Consider the following 25,765-nt stretch of genomic DNA (forward strand, 5'->3'; position numbering starts at 1 on the left):
GTTTAGGAGGTGTAAAAATTTGCAGTGTTGCTTGCCAAGGATGATTTACAGTGGGAATTTCCAGCTGCAAATATATGAAGAGATGCAGATGGGTTTGGCTCTTCAGTTCTCAAAATTAACCTTGTGTTAAAAAGTCCCCTTGGCAGATAGTCTAAAGATCTGTGTTGGCACGTATTTCATAAAAGATAAATATAGTTTTGTTTTAAATTCTTAAAATAGATTAAGAATCACTTTCAAATGTCTATTCTTTCTAGAAAATAAGTTGCAGTGCTTGCCTGCTGATATTTACATTATTGCTATCTAAAAGTGGTAGTAATAGCAAACCCATCTTGGCACTGTTTGTATTTAATACTAGTGCAGAAGTAGGATGAGGTGAGAAGAGTAAATATGGTAATAAGTTTACCCTATTTTATCCCATCTTTAATGTCATATAGTAAAGACTACCCTCTCCCCCTTTTCTTTTCAGCTGATTTTGGAGATTATAATCAGTTTGATTCTCAAGATTTCCTCAGAGAATATGTACTATTCCCTATGGTAAGTGTATCTTCCTTTTTCTTAATTCATGTTCTATCTTCTTTGGATATTTAATTCTTTCCTTTGAAGATCTCACAGGAATTTACACATGTATTCCCTGAGAAGAATGTCCCTGCATTTATGGAGATAAGTTTTATAAGACCCTGAGAAAAGTAAAGATGCCTTTTCTTACCTCTTAAGAACCCTTCCCTGCCTCATACACTAGCCTTGAGTACTGAGCGCGCTCTTTCTTTTTTTTTTTTTTAATATTCGTATGTTTATTTGGCTGCACCAGGTCTTAGTTGCGGCATGTGGTATCTAGTTTCCTGACCCGGAATCGAACCCAGGCCCCTGCATTGGGAGCTCAGAGTCTTAGCCACCGGAGCCCCAGGAAAGTCCCTCTCTTTCCTTCTGAGCTGCTCAGCTTGGTCCCACTCCAGAGCCTCTGTCCCGTCCATCCTCTGTCTGGAATGTTCTGCCCTGGGTCCTCCTGTGACTGCTCCTTCAGATCTTGATTCAAATACCGCCTCCTTGTCCTTGACCGCCTGTAGGATGCACTCCGCCCATCCAGCACTTCCTGCTAAATCCCCTTTTATATGCATGCTTTAGAGCTCTCTCAGGATCTAAAGGAGTTCCTTCTTTCCTTCATTTTTATTGTCAGCTGAAATGTCTTCTCAATGATGCTTAAACAGGGGGCTTCTCTGTCTTGTTCATGGTTGTCTGGGACATAATTTTGTGCTCATGTGGGTTTGTTGAATGAGTCTATGAAGTAAAATGTCCATTCTAGGGTTAAATTAGGGATAAGGCTAGGTTTTTATTCTTGGGAAAGTTTTGGTAGCTTTGGAGTAATTGAGAAGAGTTTTCATCAGGAAAGTTAAAATATTTGAAAAGCCATCTTAGGGAAAAGCCATGCCCACTCCAACATTCAGCTCTGATTTTATTAATCATGATCATTCACCACTTTGTGTGGGTGTGCATGCTCAAAGCACTGACCTGGGTTTGCAAAATCTGAATGCAAATCCAAGTGTGATAAAATATGATCAGGATTTTATGTAGGGAGAGGTTACCTGTGTTTTGCACTTGAGGGACTAATGGTGTGTGAACTGCATCTTAAAAGATGAGCAGCAGTGTGACAGGTGGTGGTCAGGGCGAGCAAGGGATGCTCTAGACAGAGGGAGGAGGAGCAGAGGTGAGGTGGCAGGTGTGACTGGATAGGAGTCAGCTGGCCATCCTGATGGCCACTCAGGGGAGCGGCAGTAGAGAAACCAGAAACATCTGAGGGGTTCAAATGTGTGGGGTTCACAGACCCCACACTTTGAGAACTGCTGGATTACAGCAATGAGACTTTTTGCAGGAGGATGTCGGATGAGTGTTCTTGGCATGACATAGGAATTAGGTGTTCGTCCGTGTAGCTCAGATGGTAAAGAATCTGCCTGCAATGCGGGAGACCCAGGTTCAATTCCCAGGTCGGGGAAGATCCCCTGGAGGAGGGAATGGCCATTCCAATGTTCTTGCCTGGAGAATCCCATGGACAGAGGAGCCTGGTACAGTCCACGGGGTTGCAAAAGGCTGGACACGACTGAGCGACTATCACTACTACACTATACGATAGAAACAAAAAAACCAACACGAGATATTTTGGAAGTGCAATGGGCAGAGCTTGGCATCTAACCTACTGTGGCCTCAGAGAGAATTGAGTGTCTGGAAACAAAGGTATTAAGTTTTGAGAGGCTAGAAATTATCTGTGTTAGTGCATGAGAGGAATCTAAATTAGTCCCAAGTTAAAAACTTTAAAAAAATTTTTTATAGAATTCTTAAAGGTTAGTTTCAGTTTACAATTATTACAAAATCTTGGCTGTGTTCCCCATATTGTACAATACATTCTTGAGCCTGTCTTTTGTCCAGTAATCTGTACCTCCCACTCCTCCACCCCCATGTTGTTCCTCTTCCCTCCCTCTGCTGATCGCCACTGGTTTGTTCTCTGTGTCTGAGTCTGCTTCCTTTTGTTATATTCAGTACTTTGTCGTATTTTTTAGATTCCATATATAAGTGATATCATACAGTATTTGTCTTTCTCTGTCTGACATATTTCACTTAGTATAATACTCTCCAAAGCCATCTACATTGCTGCACATGGCACAAGTTTGTTCTTTTTATGGCTGCGTTACCTGTGTCATTGTGTGTGTGTGTGTGTGTGTGCACGCACGCGTGCGCCTGCCACATCTTCTCTATCCATTCATGTGCTGATGGACGTGTGTGTGTGCGTGCGCGCGCATGCGCTTAGCACATCTTCTCCATCCATTCATCTGCTCATGGACGTGTGTGTGTGCATGCACGCGTGTGTGCTTAGCACATCTTCTCCATCCATTCATCTGCTGATGGATGTGTGTGTGTGTGTGTGTGTGTGTGTGCGTGCACTTGCCGCATCTTCTCTATCCATTCATCTGCTGATGGACGTGTGTGTGTGTGTGTGTATGTGCGTGCGCATGGCACATCTTCTCCATCCATTCATCTGCTGATGGATGTGTATGTGTATGTGTGTGTGTGTGCTCATGCGCTTGGCACATCTTCTCCATCCATTCATCTGCTGATGGATGTGTATGTGTATGTGTGTGTGTGTGCTCATGCGCTTGGCACATCTTCTCCATCCATTCATCTGCTGACGGACGTGTGTGTGTGTGTGTGCGTGCGCATGGCACATCTTCTCCATCCATTCATCTGCTGATGGACGTGTGTGTGTGTGTGTGTGTGCACGCGCGTGCGCTTGCCGCATCTTCTCTATCCATTCATCTGCTGATGGACATGTGTGTGTGCGCGTGCGTGCACACACGCGTGAGTGTGCTTGCCACATGTTCTCTGTCCATTCATCTGTTGATGGACGTGTGTGTGCGCGCGTGCACGTGAGTGTGCTTGCCACATCTCTATCCATTCATCTGCTGATGGACATGTGTGTGTGTGCACATATGCGCGCATGAGTGTGCTTGCCACATCTTCTCCATTCATCTGCTGATGGACGTGTGTGTGTGTGCGCATGCATGTGCGTGTGCCTGCCATACCTTCTCTATCCATTCATCTGCTGATGGACATGTGTGGGTGCGCGCATGCACACACGCGTGAGTGTGCTTGCCACATCTTCTCTGTCCATTCATCTGCTGATGGACGTGTGTGTGTGTGTGCATGCACGCACATGCATGAGTGTGCTTGCCGCATCTTCTCTATCCATTCATCTGCTGATGGACGTGTGTGTGTGCGCGCGTGCGCACATGAGTGTGCTTGCCACATCTCCATTCATCTGCTGATGGACGTGTGTGTGTGTGCGCGTGAGTGTGCTTGCCACATCTCTGTCCATTCATCTGTTGATGGACGTGTGTGTGTGCGCGCGCGCACGTGAGTGTGCTTGCCACATCTCTATCCATTCATCTGCTGATGGACGTGTGTGTGTGTGCACATACGCGCGCATGAGTGTGCTTGCCACATCTTCTCTGTCCATTCATCTGCTGATGGACGTGTGTATGTGTGTGCATGCACGCACATGCATGAGTGTGCTTGCCACATCTTCTCTATCCATTCATCTGCTGATGGACGTGTGTGTGTGTGCGCACGTGCGCACATGAGTGTGCTTCCCACATCTTCTCCATTCATCTGCTGATGGACGTGTGTGTGTGTGCGCGTGTGTGTGCATGAGTGTGCTTGCCACATCTTCTCTATCCATTCATCTACTGATGGACGTGTGTGTGTGTGTGTGCATGCACGCATGCGTGTGAGTGTGCTTGCCGCATCTTCTCTATCCATTCATCTGCTGATGGACATGTGTGTGTGTGCATGTGCGCACATGAGTGTGCTTCCCACATCTTCTCCATTCATCTGCTGATGGACGTGTGTGTGTGCGCGTGTGTGTGCATGTGTGCACATGAGTGTGCTTGCCACATCTTCTCCATTCATCTGATGGACGTGTGTGTGTGCGCGTGCCTGCCACATCTTCTCTATCCATTCATGTGCTGATGGACGTGTGTGTGCATGCATGCATGCGCGTGAGTGTGCTTGCCGCATCTTCTCTATCCAGTCATCTGCTGATGGACGTGAGTGTGTGTGCGCGTGTGCCTGCCGCGTCTTCTCTGTACATTCATGTGCCGATGGATGTGTGTGTGTGCACGTGCGTGCGCTTGGCACATCTCTATCCATTCATCTGCTGACGGGCGTCTAGGTTGTTTCTGTAGATTGTCAGGGGCTTCTTCCCTGGTGGCTCAGGCACTAAAGAATCCACCTGCAAAGCGGGAGACCTGGATTCGATCCCTGGGTTGGGAAGATCCCCTGGAGGAGGGCACGGCAAGCCACTTCAGTATTCTTGCCTGGAGGATCCTCATGGATGGAGGAGCCGTGGTGAGTCCATGGCAAAGAGTCGAACACAACTGAGCGGCTGAGCAGAGCACACAGTTTGTCAGCTGTAAATATTGCTGCTGTGGACTTTTCGGTGCATGTATCTTTTAGAATTAGTGTTTTTGTTTTTTCCAAGTACATACCCAGGAGTGGAATGGCTGGGTCATGTAGTGGTTTTTTTAATGTCTTGAGGAAGCTCTACACCGTTTCCTGCAGTGGCTACGGAAGTTTGCATTCCCACCTACAATGTACAAGGGTTCTCTTTTCTCTAAATTCATCTGAACCTTAACCTTAGTCTTCTGAATTAGGGAAATACTGCAAGATCTCTAACTTTTTATGAGTAGCTGTGTCTTTAGTCTTATTCCAAGATAAGAGCAGTATTATCTGCTGGACCTGCTGTTTTTGGTACCTTATTAATTCCACTGATTAAATCAACCTCTGTTCAAAGAGATTTGCAGATCACTTAGCAGAGAAGTTCTGCATGAGACTTGGTGTCCATGTCTCTGACATCTCAGAGGTTCACCTCAAAAGTCAGGATATTTTCCTGTGTGCGTGGTGGAAGGAAAAATGAAGCTCATTCCTCAGAATTTTAGAGTGTGCATGGTTGTGTCAAATGAAGGTGATGAACTTGATCATTTTCTATAATTTCTTTCCTTTTTCTTTACCTTTCTCTCATTAAAGATCTCTGCCACATAGCCTTTAGGCAGAGGCCAGGAGAATATTCAGAGTTGATTTCCAGCATGAGATGTGTGCATTTGTGGATGGTAAAATGCTTTGACAGGTTTAAGTGCTGTGAAGCAGTAAAGGAGTTATTTTGTACATATCATATCTTTTTCAGAATAAAACCTATCTCCGCTTGTCTCTAAGCAGATTGGATATTAAAATAGCCCAGACCTCATTCAGTCTCATTATGGACAGACAGATATTGGTGGTGGTGTTCTTGGGTCGAAAACTTCCCCTTTTGGGATAGTAGCTACTAGTGATGGGTGCCTATTTACAGTCAGATTGAAATGAATTAACCTTAAATAAAATTTTAAATTTAGTTCCTCAGTTGCATAAGATACATTTTAAAAAATGCTCACTAGCCACCTGTGACTCGTGGCTACTGTCTGGAATATTTCCATTGTTCCAGAAAGTCCTGTTGGGCACTGTTGAGGATGAAGTGGCAGAAGCTGATGTCGGCCTGTATGTGTGAGTCGTGAATATTCCTTGGCTTTTGTCATCAGTCATGTATCTTCTAGGGCTTCCCTGGTAGCTCAGCTGGGAAAGAATCTGCCTGCAATGCAGGAGACCCTGGTTCGATTCCTGGTCAGGAAGATCCCCTAGAGAAGGGATAGGCTACCCACTGTAGTATTCTTGGGTTTCCCTGGTAGCTCAGAGGGTAAAGAATCCCCTTGCAGTGTGGGAGATCTGGGTTCAGCCCCTGGGTTGGGAAGATCCCCTGGAGGGAGGGCATGGCAACCCACGCCAGTAATTGTGTCTGGAAAATCCCGTGGACAGAGAAGCCTGGTGGGCTACAGTCCATGGGATGGCCAAGAGTCAGGCACAGCTGAGCGATTAAGCACAGCACAGCGCATGTCTTTCCTTCCACCACACCCCCCACCCCTGTTGTATTCTGGATGCACTGTGGCCCGTGGTCAGGCGGTCTAGAGTGTATTCTGGATGCACTGTGGCCCGTGGTCAGGCGGTCTAGAGTGTATTCTGGATGCACTGTGGCCCGTGGTCAGGCGGTCTAGAGTATAGGGATTAAGTGTTCAGTGCCTGTACCCTGGCTGTGCCATTTACTGGCTGGACAAACTTGGGCACGTTGTTTAGCCAAAGACTCCATTTTCTCATGTAAAAATGAGGATGACAAGCCTGATCTGACTGTGAGGATAAAAGGAGAGAATGCGTGGTGTGAAGTGCTGCGTTTGGCACACGGTGAATTCTCAGTGTGTTTATTCATTCATCACTGTCGTCGTCATTCACGTTATCATCATCATCAGCATATTGTTCTGTCTCAGGCAAGCACAGCATGCTGAAATGCGTGTTTTCTAGGCATGAATACTCTGTGCTGTTTGAAATGTGAGCAGACAGAGGACAAGCAGAGGGTATCAGTGATCACTCAGCAGCTTTGTGTAGTTCAAACTCTACTCAGTGCTCCATAATGGCCTATGTGGGAAAAGAATGTAAAAATGAGTGGATATATGTATATATGCAACGCAGGGGACCCAGGTTCAATCCCTGGGCGGAGAAGATCCCCTGGAGAAGGAAATGGCAACCCACTCCAGTAACCCTTGCCTGGAAGATCTCATGGATGGAGGAGCCTGGTAGGCCACAGTCCACAGGGTTGCAAAGCATTGGACAGGACTTGGTGACTAAACCACCAACCAATATGTATATGTATAACTGATTCACTTTGCTGTACAGCTGAAACTAACACAACACTGTAAATCAACTGTAACCCGATAACATTTTTTAAAAAACCTTAAACAAAAACAAGACAATCTCATTTGGCAATATGAAACTGACATGTTGTGTATTTGGTTCAGCTCACTCGACACTCATTGGTCACCTACTGTATGCAGAGAGTTTGTGAGCAGGTATCATTCAGAGCCCTGAGATGGGCCATGGAGGTGATGTGGAGGCTTGCAGCTTGCTGAACTTGTCTCCGTCATTTCTAGTAGGAGGGAGACAAGGATAAAGGGTAAGATGAGTATCCAAACAACTGTGTAAGAAAGACAGGGCTTCCCAGGTGACACAGTGGTAAAGAATCCACCTACCTGTCAGGGAATACGAGGTCAATCCCTGAGTTAGAAAGATCCCCTGGAGAAGGAAATGGCAACCCACTCCAGTATTCTTGCCTGGGAAACCCCATGGATGGAGGAGCCTGGTGGGCTGCAGTCCATGGAGTTGCAAAGAGCTGACACGAATGAGTGGCTAAACAGCAGCAATAACAAAATGTAAGGAAGACAGTAGGCAGATTCTGGTAAGGGCTACGGGAGAGGCACAAAGGGCCGAAGATATAGTTCCAGAATGGGAAAGGCTTCTGTCCTGCCGGGGCGAACATGGAAGCCTTGTCCAGAGAGTGGGAGGTGTAATGGACCTCAAAGACGTCAGGGTGAGATGTGAAAGCGGTTTGTGTTGGGAATAGTTGGCCTGAGGTTACAAACTCTTGAGAGAAGAGGTCTGAAGGGACGTCTGGGTCGCCCTGAAGCGCGGTCTGAATGCCAGGCCCAGGTGGTGACCTGATTGAGCAGGCGGTGGGGAGCCATGGCAGGTTGTACACTTTCTGCTGGGTTCCACTAGTGCTTTCAAAGGGAAGAATGCATTCCTTTGGTGGGGGAGGGAACCGGGGATGAATGGCTGTGTTTGATCTCATAAAGCCACTGAAATTTGTCAAATGGCATTTCTGCGGCTGAGCAAAAGAACAAAGTTAAGTACACAGGGCGCTCCCCAGGTGTGCAGCTGTGTGCAGGCTCGTTCCCCCCCATTTTTCATCCCAGCTCAGCCGCTCTGGCCCGGCCCAGTGGCGGGGCCGCATGCCTCAGGGAGGCCTGGACGCAGATGGAGCTGGTAGGGTTGAGTACAATAGTGGAGGGTCCCTTTGGACTTTTTCTTCTTTCAGAGAATCGGAGACAGCGGTTTACTAGAGCACTTTTTGATCTTCACTCAGCTTTATTTTATCCTATTGTGCCACGCCTTTTATTGGCTTTTCAAAATTAATATCGAGTTATCCCTGGTCCTCGGTAGCCAGATGTATATGCAGAGCTAGATTTCTAAGCCACGTAGCATCTTTGTGATCCCACAGCGTAAAACTGAAAACGTCAAGCTTTATTTCCTAACATGGACTTGAGTTGCTTCAAGTGGGTGGCTAAACAGACAACAGCAAATGAAACAGCTCACCTATGAAAAATAAGAGCTGCCAGTAATTCCCTCAGTCTTCTCTAAGGTATCTCAGGACCATCTGCAGAGCTCTAAGAATTTCCAATATAGAGCTATGCTAGCATTTTCCAACTTTAAAAACATTCTTTTTTTTTTTTTTTTTTACAATTTCATCATTTGAGATGGGATGTTTCTTACAGTTTTGAGATGTACCTTCTTGGGGATAGTGTTTCATGAAAAGTGGCTGAAGTGGAGGTAATCTTTATGTACCTGATATTTTACAACCAAGGGAATGAGGCATTTTGGATGGTTTGAAAGCATCAGCCCTCACCGCCTCACACCCCGCCCCCACCCCCAAGTGGCTGTGATGAGCCTCAGAGGACCTCCCTGGGACACACAGCTCACACAGCCCTCCACTGGGGCTCAGAGGAGGATAGAACTTTCCAGGTTGCTGCCTAGGAAGGGCAAAGACAGCAGGGTTCCTGGCTGGAGCCACCCACAGGATAAGCTTTAGAATCACCATGCTGGTCAGTGTCTCAGGAACCAGCTGGTCTCCCCGCCTTGGATTTATGCCTCCAGACTCCATCTCACTTTCCCAGTAGGTGTTTAACAAGCTCTGTAAATACTCACACTGTCCTAGAAGGGGAGTTGAGAAGCCCTGTGTCCAGTTGACTCTACTCCCAAGGGCCTGGGGTTTATCTGGTCGAGACGCCAGCTGGTTAGCTCCCCAGCTGTTATCTTCCGGACTCCCTTGAGGTAGTTTAGCTATCGTGGCCTCTTTCGCTCCCAAGGCCCTGCCAAGTAGCCTCTGAATGAGCCTGCTTTGCCTAAAGTGGCTCTGAATTAGTTTGCTGGGATTCAGCCAGTGGATAAGAAGGTCAGGCACTGTCCCTTCCTGGGCTCAATCTTTGAGGAGATGATGGCCTGGAAACTCATTTGCCTGTATATCCTCACATTTTTGTTAAAAATGTATAGGCACTTACAAAGCTTTTTTTTTTTTTTTTTTTTGCCGTGCCAGGTGGCATGCAGGATCGTAGTTCCCCAAGTAGGGGTCAGACCCATGGCCCCTGCATTGGGAGTGTGGAGTCCAAACCAGGCAGATAGGGAAGAAGAAGCAAAATGAAAAAGAGCTATTCTTAGGCCCTCCAGAGTTTAAGTGGCATCTCCAAATATGCCTTGGAGTAGCCTAAGTTATAATGCAGAGCCCTGTTACAAAAGTGAACACAAACCTCTGTTCTAAAAATGACAACCTTTAATTCAAAGGAATAAAAGGAGCAAAACAGAAAGAGAGACATAGACGTAGAGAACACATACATGGACACCAAGCAGGGAGAAGGGGGTGGGATGAATTGGGAGATTGGGATTAACATATACACACTACAGTGTGTGAAGCAGATAACTAGCGAGAACCTGTTGCATAGCACAAGGACCTTTGCTCATGCTCAGTGGTGACCTCAGTGGGATGAAAATCCAAACAAGAGGGGGCATCTGTATGCTGCTGCTGCTGTTGCTGCTGTTGCTGCTGCGAAGTCGCTTTAGTTGTGTCCGATTCTGTGCGACCCCATAGACCACCAGTCTGTCTCCCACAGCCCACCAGTCTCCACCGTCCCTGGGGTTCTCCAGGCAAGAACACTGGAGTGGGTTGCCATTTCCTCCTCCAGTGCATGAAAGTGAAAAGTGAAAGTGAAGTCACTCAGTCGTGTCCAGCTCGTAGCGACCCCATGGACTGCAGCCTACCAGGCTCCTCCATCCGTGGGATTTTCCAGGCAAGAGTCCTGGAGTGGGGTGCCATTGCCTTCTCCAGGGGATCTGTATACATAAAGCTGATGGTAGCTCAGATGGTAAAGAATCCGCTTGCAATGCAGGAGACCCAGGTTCGATCCCTGGGTTGGGAAGATCCCCTGGAGAAGGGAATGGCTACCCACTCCAGTATTCTTGCCTGGGAAACCCTATGGACAGAGGAGCCTGGCGGGCTGCAGTCCATGGACCACCAAGAGTCAGACACGACTGAATGACTACCACTTTAACACTTTAAAGCTGATCTGCTTTGCTGTCCAGTAGAAACTAACACAACATTGTAAGGCCACTCTACTCCAGTAAAAAATTAACTTTAAAAGAAAAAGGAATTGCAGAGGAGTAAAGGGAGGTTGAGGAAGTGAGGCAGGTCAGGGATATCTTTTAGAAAAAAGGAGCATGTTCAAGGCTTAGAGCAAAATCGCAAGGGACCTGAACTGCTTTCCATTTTGACAGGACTTGGCCCTGGAAGAAGCTGTTCTGGAGGAACTGACGCAGAAGGTGGCCCAGGAGCGCAAAGCCCACAGGTGAGGCAGGGCTGCCTGCTGTCCTGTCTGAGACAGGAGGTGGTGGCCCCCAGCCCGCAGCCTGCGGCTTGAGTCCGCGCAGTTCTGTTCCTTGTAGCAAGAGACTCAGCTGTGTTCTGAGAGTGCATGCAGACTGGAAAACTGTGCTCCCTGCCCCTACTCCCCTTTCTTTTTTTCTCTTCCTTTTTTTTTTCCTTTCTCCCCCCGCCATCCCCCCTTTCCCCTGTTCTTTGACACCGGTAGACCCACGCTGATGTGGAGCTGTTGGCCAGAGGAATTCCTCTCTGTGACCTTCCTAAAACTCTGCTGCTGGACTTGGGAAGCCTGGGGCTGCCTGTGCTGAGTGTAGACCTTAAGAGCTACTTTGGGTGGGAAAGTCAAGGTCAGGTAGAAAAATGGTGAGATTCAGGTCGTCACTGAGAGCTTGCTCAGGGCTGCTTAGAGCTCTTTGGGATGAATAGAAAATAAACAGCTTCCCTTCCAACTAAACCACCACCACTTCCAACCTCAGAGGATGTGTGCAGCGGTCCTGGACTCTGTTAACTTGGTTACTTGGCTCCCAAATTGTCATCCTCATAATCTTTTTCCTTTCTTCCTTCTTTTTTTCTTAACAGTGGAGATATTTTTCCCAGGTTGGAGAAAAATTTTTTTTTTCAAACCCCCCCCCCCCCCCCCAATGGTCAGCATTATTCACCAGGACTTCTGGATAATCCATGTTCATAGGGCTGGGGCTCTCAATTAAATGCTTTGCCTTCCTCTTATTATTCCCTGTTGAGTGAAAGATTACTGGGGGAAATGTTAATGAATTACTTAGCAATGCACCGTGCCCACAGTTGGGTGATAATGGCTTTTCTCAGAACTAAAGCCACGGTTCTGGAATTTGCCACCAGGAGGGTCGGGCCTTCCACTGATTTTATTGCCCTTAACCGTTTCCTCCTTTGATGCTCTTTTGGTTTTAGTGGAATCCTGCCAGCAGAAGCCGAGCTTATGTACATCAACGAGGTGGAACGTTTGGATGGATTTGGACAGGAGATCTTCCCTGTGAAGGTAGCATTCCCTGTCCTTGCTTCAGCTGTCTCAGAACAGCACAGGCATTTGGAAAACCAGTGTTGTTTGAGAGCAGAGAACCAGAAGGCTTGGCTTTCTCATTTCTACGTGGCATTAGTTAGCAAGTCCAATATACTTTAGTGAAAGCAAACCCTTTTCTGTTAATGGAGAGATTTTGAAGCTTTCCACAGTTCTCAGCAGACTATCTCAATTGTAAGACAGTGTTCTGAGTGAGTACCAACACCAGCCCATCTGGTGCTGAGAAGTTATCAAGGTCACAGCCGACGTTACAGCAGGACACGTAGCAAATGTCACGTGTGCCTTAATACAGACCCTCCCTGGCAGTTTTCCTCCCTAGCCTTTTATTTTCTCTTCTTGGGGCTAATGCAGGGATAACTGTTTGTGAGGAAGAATGAAACATTTCCTGGATACAATCATACTTTATTTCTATGGCTCTAGAGAGACTCTGTTGTGGATTTCCAGCCCCTTTGGTGTTTTCTGGAAAGTATGTGTAGGAAATGGTTATAAGCACATCCCACCCTTTGCAGCAGATTCACCTCCTGAAGTGAGGGTGTGGTGGTGGGGTCATGGTGCAAGGTCATCTATACAGCAGAGTCCATCATCCAAACTCATTTTCTTCTCTCTGCTGACCCACTTTACCAAAGATGGAGTTTTATCAGAAACCTAAAGCAACTGGCACATTTCAGCAATTTGGGAGACGCCTGCAATTTCAGCGTAAACATTTCACTCCAAACTGGCTCCACTGGCTGTTTTATAAGCGTTCTGTTCCCCCTCCGTTGCACGTTTGCAATTTGCCTTAATGAGAACTGCCCATGTGTATCAAGTAGAATCGAGCAGGGTGGCCGCAGCTTGCAAAAAAGGCTAAATGACTCTTTTTTAGATTTGTTTAATTTTCTTTTGCTTCTCTAATAGCTGCCCTTCATAGGGTTGTAATCCATTTTCCTTGCAATAATGCCTTATGAAGCCATCTGCATCCCACTTACATTTCAGCAGCCCATATATAGTCATGATATTTTGGAAAATCAGAGTAAACTTTTCTCCACTTCTAGAAAACCGACTTCTCGGGCCCTGGAAGTTGGAGGTTTGGTCGTGGGGGTCCTTTGCTTGTGTGGTTTTTAGTCATTCTGAACTGTGGGAAACAGAGGCAGTGGAGACGGCGTTAAAATCTGCTGTGCTGGGTTCGGATGCATTTTTGAGTCTGTCCTTTAGTGGGAAAAGTACAGGGAGCTACCAGAGCTACTCCGAGTGGGCAGACGGGCTCGGCTGACTCACAGCCCGTGGGCGTAACTCCGCTGGGCTGCTGTCTTTTTTCCTCCCCCACTGCATATCTGTTCATGATTCAGGTGACCACCTACAGACCACATGATTCCTAGTGGCCCAAGGATGAGGGGCAGGGTGGTAGTACCCATGGGGGCTGTGATGCAGCCAGCTGTAAGTGAAAAAGCACCAAGGGCAGCCTGCCCATGGTGACAGAGTCCCTCTGGGCTGGTTGGGTCCTTCTTGACCAAGGAAGGTTTCAAACATATGTTATGGATATGTCCCAGGGAGGACCGTTTAAGTTTAGTGTGGGGTCTTTTTCCCCCCATAAGTGATTTCTCAAAAAATTTTTCAAGATTAGGGAGCAGGAATACCAGTGCATTTCCTGACAGGTCTTCCCTTGCCCTCCACAAACACGGGTGTCTGCAGCCTCCGTGGGCTCCTGTACTGTCGGAGCAGGTAGGCATGGGGGGAGGGAGCTTCTGGAATGGGTCACACGGGGTCTGGAGCCTCAGTCCTAGCTGCGTGTGCTGTTCTAACGGGGGTCTGGTCCATGTTTCTTCATTGTCCCACGCTGATGGCCTGCTCCTCCTGCGTCCGCCTGCATCCTCCTCGACCTCTGCACCCACCTCCTGGCAGCGTCCCCAGGGAAGTCTTTCCACCGAATTTTCCTTTTTCTTCCCATCTCTACTTTGCCCGTCTTCCTTTCCCGCATAGATTCTTTTTTTTTTTTTAATCATGTAACGTACCTTTTAACCCCTTGTAATTACTGAGGCCCTCTCCCTACCCCCTAGTTCTTTCTCGCTCAGCTTTTGCCATCGGCAGTTGTCTTTCCCTTTCTCTCTCTCTGTGAGAAGAGTCCTACGTTAATGGAAAGTTTTGGGGAGGCGGGTTGAGAAGAGGTCCTTGAGAAGGGGGTCTTTGTGTCTTAAATGGGTATTCCGAGGAAGGTAGGGGTTTATTTTTTCTTTCTTGGGCTGAGTTGGACGTGTCTCTCCCCTTACTCCACAAAGAGGATGCCTCCCAAGTGAAAGCAGGGGACTGGGTGACAGTTTGCTCACTGGATGCTGAGTCCTGCTCCTGCTCTGCTCTCAAGAACACTGGAAGCTGGGTTATGCTTTCCCAGGCAGGAGGTTGGAGGCACCTGAGTGGACCAACAGACAGGACTGAAGACAAGACCCCTGGCCTCTCCCAGACAGGGCCCAGCGGATTGCCCAGCAGTGAAGCTTACAGTCCACGTGCCCGTCCTGTGCTCACAAGGGTCCCAGCCAGTGTTTAGCCTCCCACTCTGGAGTGTGAATACATACCCAATCATACACCCCTCCCAGGGTTGCCCCAATAGGAAAAACAGAGCATTGAGAATGAAGCATCCCGAAAGAGGCAGAGATTCTGCAGGGTGAAGGATTCCACCATCCCTCACACTGTGAGCTTCAGGGACTTTACATATATATGTATAGGTATTTATATATATATTATGTATTACCTCATTGAAGGAATAGATTGCTTTTAAAAGAGAACATTTAGAAAATAGAAACTCTTAGAAATTTACAATACGATATTGGAATGGTAAACTTAATGGATAGGTTAGAAGAGAAAGAAAAATTTCCCCCCAAAACCCAAAGTTATAGAACGTGGGCGGCAGGAGATAAAATTGGAGGGCCAGCCCAGATGTTCAGCATCTGAATAATGGGAGTTCTGAAAAGAGTGAACGGGGGAAACAGAAGGTAGTAATTTGAGAAAATATCCCAGAACTGAGGAACACGAGGTTCTAAATTGGAAGGCCAAGCGTGGTGGATGCAAAAAGACACACTCTAGGGCTTTAAATGGTAGAAGCGGATGCCTTTAAAGGAGAGGAAATGGTGGGGCTGGGTCTGCTGCTGGCTGCTTTAAACAAGATCTAAAGAATATTAGATTCTTCAAATTATGTGCCTGTGTAATTGCACATATACAGTATGGATGTATAATCAAAATGTAGGCACGTGCAATTTTGATTTAAAAAAACCGCAAATACTAGGGTTAAAAAAGATATCAATAGATGCACATGAAAGAGATCTTAACTGCCAGCCAATCTGAGAAAAATCCTAAAATTCTTTCTTAAACAGGAAATGTGACAAATTGAAATAAAAGAAGAAAACATATCTGTGTAGTCTCTTAGGAGGTGCAGCGAGCAGTGTGCCTGCCTTCAGATCGCCTTGTTGCCCTGACGCTGTCTGTGATTCATTCCCCGTGTGGGCGAGAAACGGGGTGTGGTCCCCAAGAGGAGGCTGCCTGACCGCTGGGATGGTTTTCATCACGACGATCTCTTGTTGATCTTGTGCAGGACAATCACGGAAACAGTGTGCACCTGGGCATTTTCTTTATGGGGATTTTCGTGAGGAACAGAATTGGAAGACAAGCAGTAATCTACAGGTAGTCTCCTTTTTCCTTTTTCCCCTGGAGGTGCTCTCACAAACCACATGGAGTATGAAAGTTATACGGATGAGTTAAGAGCCAGACTGTGGATAAGAGTTGATCAGCCCCCTCTGCAGGGTTTAAGTGGTTATGAAGAAATTCCTCTCACTTTCCCTGGGGGTTTGTTTGGGGGCGGGGGATGGAGAATGTTCTTTCTTCCCACTGACTCCAAGAAGTGCATAGTTGAACCCCCACTGAGCCAGAAGCGTGGAACCAAATTCTGTGAGTCTGGTTAGAAATGGGCTCTTTAGGCATGAGGCTCCTGCAGGATCACCTTTGCCCAGATTACCCATGACCAGTCATTACCCATGATCAGTCATTAAATCCAACCTGGCTTCCATCCATTGCCCAGCGTGCCCTTTGCCTAATGCCATGTGCTATAAAGGCGCAAACTAATTTTTCTATTAAAGAAAGGGCTCTTTGTGAAAGTGTGTTTTGAAAAATCAATATTTGCTATCATTAATGAAAAGACCTTGGTCCTTTTTTATTACTTTGATCCTTCAGCCTTCTTTTCCATTTAACAGGAGTGGAAACAGCATAGGGAAGTGACAGGGTGTCCCCTGCATTACAGGTCCATGAGCTTGCCTTGTATTGATGCCCACAGGTCCCATGCTAGTGTCAAAATCCGAAAAACTGCATGCTTGCTTTAATTTATGAGGGCAGTGTGGCCTATTATTTACAGGAAAAGCAGCTTTCCTGCATGTGCATCTGATAGGCAGAGCTGCATGTCCTAGGAAGATCAAAGATGGCTCTTAGAGGTAGAGCATGGTCCACCTTCTGGACGTAAATTCTTGGCCAGCCGTGTACTTGTTGGATCATCAGTTATTGCAGGTCATTTTGAGAAAATTTTCCCATTAAAAGCTTCCTAATTGGCTTTTGCTTTCCTAGGTCCCCACCCTGCCATTATTTTCGCCCATTTGTTTTCTTTTGCTCTTTGAATAGAGACATTATTGAAGGAGAGTGGAGAGAGAGTGTGTTGGGGCTACAAAATAAGCTTTTTGATTTTTGGACATGTTTTTGACTTTGGGACATGTTGCAGGACTCACATACCTGCAACGAATTGAGCAAAATATATAAATATGGGCAGAGTTGGAGCTATACATCTCTATGCCCAGGTAAAGCTACGCAGGCCTTTTGTCCCACACAGTTCTCTGTGGCTAAATCAGTGCTTGAGTCCAGAGAAGAGAAGCAGATAGATTTTGCATTCTGGGGCTCTGGATTAAATCGAAAAGAGCAGTTTGAAAGTTCACTGACCATAATAGGCCCCTCACAGGCTTTGTTCAGTTTCCCTGGGAACTGCTTCCAGCCCACTTCCTTTAGCATGTGCCTTGATAACCCTTATGAGATGTGAATTTACTGCTGCTATAGTGTCCTGTTAACTGTGCCACTAAAGGTGAAGTCATATGGTGGCGTGAGGAGTGGATCCAGAATTTTGGCCATTGATTTGAGGGAATGGAGCCAGAGAATATCAAATATCTTTTCTCTTTCAAGACCCTCAGTAAGGAGCATGTAGCTGTGAGGCCATGTAGATGTGATCTTATGGAGCTATTAGCAGACAGCTTGCAGAGTACCTGTAGATGTATATAAACACAGATGACATTGGTGTAATAGAAGGGTGATTGGAGGAAAACCTAAAGGGGATCGATAGAACTCATGCTGATAAGGAAGGTTGCTGCTGCTGCTGCTGTTAAGTCACTTCAGTCGTGTCCAACTCTGTGCGACCCCAGAGACAGCAGCCCACTGGGCTCCCTTGTCCCTGGGATTCTCCAGGCAAGAACACTGGAGGGGGTTGCCATTTCCTTCTCCAATGCATAAAAGTGGATAAGGGTAATTCCTCCCCTTTGACCTGAATTGCCTCATCTCCAAAGTGGGAAACTTGTCTACCTAGAGACCTGATAAAAGAACTGACCTTTATACAGATAGGAGGCAACATCATTACTTTTCATTATTTCAGCAAGATCTGGCGTATGGTCTATTCCAGATGTACTCAGCCCATGGAATACAGAGATAAAGCAAGCAGAATCTCTGCCCAGGGCGCGAGACCTATGGCTGAGTTTGGTTTAGTTAGGAATCTGATCACAGACATAAACCACTGTAATACAATGTGGTGACTGGTAAATGACTACACCCAGCTTCTTCCTGGCATGTAGGTGATTGGGAATGAGGAAAGGCTGCCTGGAGAAGGTGGCCGCTTCTGAGTCTTAAAGGAATCATGCAGGCAGAGATGGGAGTGCAATGAGCAAACGCAGGATGGAAAGGGACTTCCATGGCAGTCCAGCGGTTAAGACTCTGAACTTCTACTACAGGGGGTGTGAGTTGGAGCCATGGTTGTGGGACTAAGATCCCTCATTCTGCCACAATGTGGTCAAAAAAAATTTTTTTAAGTTAAAAAAAAAAAAAGCAGGATGGAGAGGAAAAGGCAATGGGCAGGGAATTATAGGTTGGGGAGCAGACTGAAGGGCAGGTAGTGTAAGAGATGATTAGAAACTGGCTCTAAATAGAATGAGAAGCGGGAACTTTACCTTCCCTTGTCTGGTGGTTCTCTCTGTGTATCTCATTTTAGGTCAGATCTCCATGAGGAAAGGGAAGGAAATTTGTCTCTGTGTGTGTTTAGATCACAAAAATGTAGGCACACTGAACATTCCCTCAGCATTTTTTCTAAGTGGCATAATCAAATCTGTAGTGTACATTGCAACACAGAATCTGCGTGAATTCTTCAGCCTAGGTTCCTAAAAATACACAATTTATTATTATTATTTTGCTGTCCAGTGTGACTTGTGGGGTCTTAGTTCCCAACCAGGGGTGATCCAGGGCACACAGCAGTGAAAGGCTGAACTCCTAATCATTGGACCTCCTGGGAACTCTGCACATGACTTTTAAATGACCTGCTCTCCCAGCATTGAAAATGGGGTTCGGGGGAAAGACTTTGTTCGTCTGGAAATATGAAAAACCAGGCAGCAGAAATCTCTTGCATATTTTTCTCCTAGCTCATAAGGGAAAGTGTACTTTATCAAACAACAACGTTGAGATGGTGTGTAGCTGTTTAAGTAGATGAATATTGCCTTTTATTTCCATTTCTGCTTTGAAGGAAGAAACGTTTAGCTTTTAAAAATACAGCTAAACCATAATTTGTAAAGTGAGGCTCAGTAGCAGATGACCCTCCTGTGGTGTCATAAATGTCTGGAAAGTCTTTGGGCAAACACTGTGGGATTTCTTCTGTGCAGGTGGAATGACATGGGAAACATCACCCACAACAAGTCGACTATCCTGGTGGAGCTCGTCAACAAAGAGGAGACCGCCCTCTTTCACACGGTAAACAAAACAGACAATGAAGGCATGATCCTGCAGGCAGCTTGCGGCCTGACTTCTCAGCTCCTAATTTGCTTTCCTTGGTCTCCACGTCATGAGAGAATGAATAGTCTATCAGACCCATAACTTCCCATTATGCGCCCAGTGCTGCCATCGCTCATTTCCAAGGGGTGTTGGTGACCTGATGCTCACAATGCCAGGGTTCCAAGCTGAGTTTCACTCCAGGCTTTGCGTTCCTCCACCGGCCTTATTTGTGCTGGATCGCAATGTCTGGCATGCCCTTCACTAGTCAGCTCTGATGATATGGCGTGGTATTTTCTTTCGTTGGCTTATTTGGATTTTCTTTGCCATCACAGCCCAAGGCTGATCTGAAGCAAACTGGTGATTGCCTTGAATGCCTCCTTGGGAACCAAGGCAGTTCACACACCTCTCTGCCTCGAACTCAATGACGCTAGATATCCATGCCACACTCTGCCTCGATTCATTTATTGATTTGCAGAGCACTTGGTTTGGCATGATGTAAAGACACGCCAGATCACCAGTGTAACTCATGGACATAAGGGATTCTCTAGCAGGCAGTATCATCTAACATCCTTGGGTGGGCTTCATCAACATGACCGCCGCTGAATTTCAGCATGTTGGGTTGTGGCTCAGGCGGCTATTTTGTGCCTGACGTGAAGGGAGGAAGGGACGTGTCCCTGACGAGAGGAATCGTAATAAAATGCATATACAAACAAATGTTTATTTTTTCACCATTTCTTCTTTTCCAAGGAGGATATCGAAAATGCCAAGTACATATCTCGACTGTTTGCTACGCGGCACAAATTTTACAAGCAAAACAAAATCTGCACCGAGTAAGTAAACATTTCATCCACCTGCTCCCTGGATGGCTCGTTCCAGCTTAAATTCTTATGCTTTCGGAATGTTGTAGATCACCTTTTCAGCTCACTCTTTCGCCTCATTCCTTGTAGAAGCTAAAGGGGCAAGCTGAAGCCAGGCGGGAGGGAGAGAGCTTTAATGATGAAGACCGTCTGGTATCGCCTATATGCCTAGGGGGAAAATAATTTGCAAATTGACTGTGAATGCTTGACTTCCTGGACGGAGTGGCCAACATCAGTGCCTTTCCAACCTCCGCCATGAGTTTGGAGGAGCCGAGCGGTTCCCAATTTGCCAGGGCGCCCCTTCGTGTCAGATGTAGTGTGTGTTCAGAAGCGTGTAGCAGAGTGATGAGCCAACTTGAAAGAGAAGAAGCTGCTGTCATCCTCAGCCCCGTGGCACTCACACAGTTGGCTAACCCTGCATGTGCTTCTGGGTCAAGTCACCCGCCTGTAAATGAGAGGCCAGGGTAATTAGAGGAAGACTTGGAAGACACTAATAGATGTCACAAATCCATGTGTGTGTTTTCAATTTAATTTGGAAATGGGGATGATAAAGAGAGTCTGATGAGAGAACTTAACCGTGACCTGACCTTGGATAGAGTGTGTCTGGCACATGCTATCGTTGAATTTCCTCTGGTTGCCTTCAAAAGACATTCCTCAGCAGAGTACCTCAGCAGTTGGGGCGCCCAAGGTGCTTAATTTTGTTTCAAAGAACTTCAGGGATGTAAATGCCAGAGAAGAACTGCTTTCCTGCTTCCCCAGTGGACACAGCCAAGAGGGTGAAAACGCTGTCCTAGAGCAGATCCTGCTGTAGAAGGCACTGCTTTAAAACTGGAGGATCAGGTCCTGGCTAATTTTTTTCCCTACGTGATGGAGACTCTTCTCAGCCAGTCTCTGCCACTGGTCACTCTTGGAGTCTGAAAGTATATTTGATAGTACAATCAGTCAGCCCTCTCTATCTGTGGTTTCACATCCGTGGAGTCAACCAACTGTGGATCAAAATATTTTTTAAAAATTCCAGAAAGTTCCAAAAAGCAAAGCTTGAATTTCCTTTGTACTGGCAGCTGTTTACATTATATTAAGTATTATGAGTAGCCTGGGATGATTTAAAGTATGTGGGAGGATGTGCATTGGTTATATGCAAATCCTATGCCGTTTTACACAGAAGCATAGGTGGATTTTGGTATCAGAGGGGGTCCTGGAACCACTCCTCCTTGGATATCGAGGATGACTCTATCAGGTCTGCAAACAGAGTTTGCAAAAGTAAACAGAAGAGCATTGATTCAGGAGCAGCAATTTAAACAGCCGTGTCTGTGTTATGAAAGCATGTGTGCATACACATGCTCTCGTGCGCACACACAAACCCCATTCTTGTGCACACGTGCGCACACACACACACATACCATTCTTTTGCACATGTGCATACACACACAGCCCATTCTTTTGCACACACACACCATTCTTTTATGCACACGCACACCATTCTTTTGCGCACACACACACACACCATTCTTTTGCACATACACACACACACCATTCTTTTGCACATACAAACCATTCCTTTGCATGCTCACACACACACACACCATTCTTTTGAACAGATTCCCTATAGGTCACATCTTTGCAATTTTCTGCTACTGCCTTTTATTTGTTGAGATGTCTTTGAATTAACAAGAATTCTATAGTTGACTTCCTTCCATAGGGTGGGTTTAAGAAGAAAACTATTTTGAGGAGTAAATATCATTGTAGTCTTCTTGTTCAACCATATCTTAGCAAGTGGCTTTATTATAAAACTTTCTGAGTATTTGTATTTCTTTTGTGTCCTTTTCTTCTTATACAAGTGAGCATCACCTATTAGACGGAAAATTAAGGAAACTCTGTCCTCCTTCGTACTTCTGTAATAACCATTCCTTTCTTCTTCCTAACCAGGTGTGGGAGGTTCCTATTCTCATATCTGATGAAAACTGGGACTCTCTAAAAACACCCTCATCCCCTACATAGACAGTGAACTCTGTATGCAGTTTCAGAGTCTCACCGTGGGCTACATGAAGGCTTGGGATAGCTCTTTGGAGTTTATGAAATCAGCATCATCTGAGCAGTATCCTTCCCCAGAGGTCTCTGTTCTCTGACCTCTAAAAGATGGTCATTGATTTTTATTTCCCTTGTAATTCATCTTTAGAAAGAAGCCTCATTCTTTTCATATTACTTTGTAAAACATTATAAAATATCATTTATTCCAAACATTTTGCAAATAAAACAAGAGGAAAAAAGGAAATTAAAATTGTCTTGGCTTCACCAACCAGATATAGAAAATGTTTTTGTTTTACCATAGTTCTTATTTATTTGATATGTAGGTCAGCTGGATCTTCTTTGCTGCCCTCAGGCTTTCTCTACCTGCGGCAACTGGGGGCTGCTCTTCATTGCCGCGCACACACTTCTGTTGTGGCGGCTCCTCTTTTTGCAGAGCCCAGGCTCCAGGTGCGCGGGCTCCGTAGCTGTGGCCCGAGGGCTCCAAAGCCAGGGCTCCAAAGCCAGGGCTCCGTAGCTGTGGCCCGAGGGCTCCAAAGCCAGGGCTCCAAAGCGAGGGCTCCGTAGCTGTGGCCCGAGGGCTCCAAAGCCGGGGCTCCATAGCTGTGGCCCGAGGGCTCCAAAGCCAGGGCTCCAAAGCCAGGGCTCGGTAGCTGTGGCCTGAGGGCTCCAAAGCGAGGGCTCCAAAGCCAGGGCTCCGTAGCTGTGGCCCGAGGGCTCCAAAGCCAGGGCTCCGTAGCTGTGGCCCAAGGGCTCCAAAGCCAGGGCTCTGTAGCTGTGGTGTGCTACCATTGTTGCTCCTTGGCATGTGGAATCTTCCTGGACCAGGGATTGAACCTGTGTCTCCTGCACTGGGAGGCGGGTTCTTATCCACTGTACCACCAGGGAAGTCCCTGTTCTACTGTAATTCTTAACCCATTTTGTCTGCTTTCCCCTTTTCTCCCTCTCTCATCTATCAGCTCATCTTATACATGGTAAATAAGAATAACCATCCTCATTTTTTTCAACTTTTCATATAGACAATCCAATTCTCCACCCCCTATCAGACGCCAGCCCACCTGGAGCCGGTCCTCCCTGGTATGTATGACATCTTCAGTTATCAAGTCCTCTGGCTGCTGGGATTCACGTGTCCTTCTGTGGTTAATTTTGAGGGGAGGGGTGGCCAGGGCATCATGACCAGGTGAAATCTGGTGAGAGCGCAGCAGGACATCATTCTGCTCTGCAGGTGGGATGTGCACACCCATGGCCCATCACTTCTCTAAATGTGACCCCAGGGTCACCCCTGGGAGTCTTATTCCAGGCCGACGAGGTCTTAGGCCTTCAGCATGCACCTTACTGTGTGTGGGTTTTTTTTTTCCCACTTGCTTTATCACTGGTCCTGATTTTTGCCCATTTAGACATGTCATCAGTTACAATCTCTGCAAATTCTTTTGTATTCACTGCCATAGACAGTTTAATAAACTAGTCAGAAAATGACCACTTGAACGGAATATTGAAGGAGTCTAGTTGATGCTCTCAGGTAGAATATTTAGTGGGGAAGAAAATTAAGGTTAGTTAATTTTCTAATTTTAAGGTCAACAGAATTTGAGTTGAGGTACTTTTCTACCTACTGTTAGCCTTAAAAAAAAAAACGCACAAAAAACTGCTCTCCTCATATGAATAAGGAAACAACTCATGTGAATAAGGAAATAACTTATTCTAGGTAATTATTTATTTTACACAAAATCAAAATAAACACATGACCTTTAAATGTCTGTAGGTGAAGAGTTCCTTTGAATTGATGGGAGAATAAAATTTTTCTTTATACATGATATATATCCTATAGGACATCTTTAACCTGTCATTTAAAAGGAACTGTTTAAGGAAATTTTTTTTTTTCCTGGAAAATGCGTTCACATGAATTCTTAGAATTCTAGAGTTTGGACATCTTATCATCACGTAATAATTCCTGAGAACCCATGTAAATACAATTAATTCTCTGTGTCAATGCACGATCTCTCACAGAAAGTCCTTGGAGATGTAATGAGTTGCTTTGGGCTTCTCCCCTGAAGCAGCAACGGATTTCCTCCTGGCACTGTTCTCTTTAGTCTTCTCCTTTGTTGCTATTATTTCCCTTTTCCCTTCCTTAGAGTCCACAGGTCTTTACTAGTGAGATAAATGTTCACTTGTGTCCATGAAAAGCCAGGGGAAGCAGAGTGTTTCAGGGCTATCTTGTGATTTGATCGTATCCTGATTATCTGGAGAAGATGCAGAGGCTTTCCTGTTTCATTCGGACGCAGATAATCTGCAGGAAGCCAGGTTCCTGGCTTCTCCCTTTCCTCTGCCCTTTAGGATTAAACCGTGTCAGCAAGCGTTCCTTGGGATGAGTGAGAGTAAAGCCAGATAACGTTGTCGCCTTTGGGTTTCCTAGCTGATAACCAGGGTTCCGGGCGGTTGTTTTTCTCTTGCTCCTCTGGTTCCTATATTGTGGCATCAAATTTGCTGTTGTCTTAGCAGATCTGGAAAGAAACAGAATAATACACTGAAATATATAAAGAGATAGAACAAATAATACAATCCTGAAATGGTATTTGGAAGATTGCTATTATTACTTCTCACTTGTATTGCTTATACACTTATGTCGGTTCATAAACAGTTACTTGCTTGTAGGATTTTTCTTTTCAAAAAAATTAAAGCAAGAGAAGGCAGGATGAGCCAACTTTGCCTTGCTGTGTATTTCTATTCTCTTGTATGAATCCTTCCCCACTGGCTTTTTTTGTTGTTGTTGTTGACTTGAAAACTGGCTATCCAGTCATGGAAAAAAATGAGTTGAATTAGGTGTCAACAAAAAGAGGAAAAATATTTTTAAACTGCTCATCAAAAACCAGCCAAAGAGAGATTTGGGAATGTTTAGAAGAACTGATACCCTTAACTACTGTATTAAATTGGTTTCAATTTTTATTTCTTCTCCTCTGATTATCCCTAATTTTTGGATTTCTGGTCATTATATCTTCTTTATGTGCTCTTTTGATACATAAACATTATTTGCAGAAAAGGAAATAGTAGATGAGTATCAACCCAGCTTCATACTGCCAAGTGTTCTTCAGTCTAGGGATACTGAGAAAGTGTGACCCCTGCTGGCTTTGTATGGTTTTTTGGCTTGATCTCAACTTCTGTCCCAAAGCAGTAATATTTAAACCAATGTCTATAAGACAAATTTAAAGATAATCAAATAGAAATGTAAGAGACCATCCGGTTTGGTGGTTTACAAGCTTAAAGTTTATTTTTTTAGCATTACAACTCTTTCTTCAAACACATTTTTACTTGCTGCTGCTGTTGCTAAGTCGCTTCAGTCATGTCCGACTCTGTGCGACCCCAGAGACGGCAGCCCACCAGGCTCCCCCGTCCCTGGGATTCTCCAGGCAAGAACACTGAAGTGGGTTGCCATTTCCTTCTCCAGCGCATGAAAGTGAAAAGTGAAAGAGAAGTCACTCAGTCGTGTCCTCCATTTTTACTTGGAACCCCAATATCTAAATAAAATGGATAATGTTCGAAGGAGAAGACTGATTTGATTGACAGGAAGCTGAGACCTACTGAGATTAAATGACTTCCTCTAGACCACATTAGCAACTAATTATATTTCCTTTGTTGGCTCCCCAAATGGCAAAACTGTCTAAGCATTTTGGTGTTTTCTCTAAGAGTTTTACCCTCTTCTGCAAC

The 25,765-nt window shown here is 45.8% G+C and overlaps 1 protein-coding gene across 2 annotated transcripts in view; it reads left to right on the forward strand.

Annotated features, from left to right (window-relative positions):
* PTPN14 (protein tyrosine phosphatase, non-receptor type 14) overlaps window positions 1-25,765 on the forward strand; it is a 188,884-nt gene that overhangs the window by 135,466 nt on the left and 27,653 nt on the right. For both annotated transcript variants that reach the window (XM_018060733.1, XM_018060734.1), the window contains exons 5-11: window positions 467-534; window positions 11,005-11,075; window positions 12,035-12,122; window positions 15,721-15,809; window positions 19,076-19,163; window positions 19,932-20,014; window positions 23,086-23,143. In XM_018060733.1, coding sequence (XP_017916222.1) covers window positions 467-534; window positions 11,005-11,075; window positions 12,035-12,122; window positions 15,721-15,809; window positions 19,076-19,163; window positions 19,932-20,014; window positions 23,086-23,143 — 545 coding nt within the window. The remainder of the gene's footprint in view (window positions 1-466; window positions 535-11,004; window positions 11,076-12,034; window positions 12,123-15,720; window positions 15,810-19,075; window positions 19,164-19,931; window positions 20,015-23,085; window positions 23,144-25,765) is intronic.

The sequence above is a fragment of the Capra hircus genome, chromosome 16, assembly GCF_001704415.2.
Source record: "Capra hircus breed San Clemente chromosome 16, ASM170441v1, whole genome shotgun sequence".
Lineage (NCBI taxonomy): Eukaryota > Metazoa > Chordata > Mammalia > Artiodactyla > Bovidae > Capra > Capra hircus.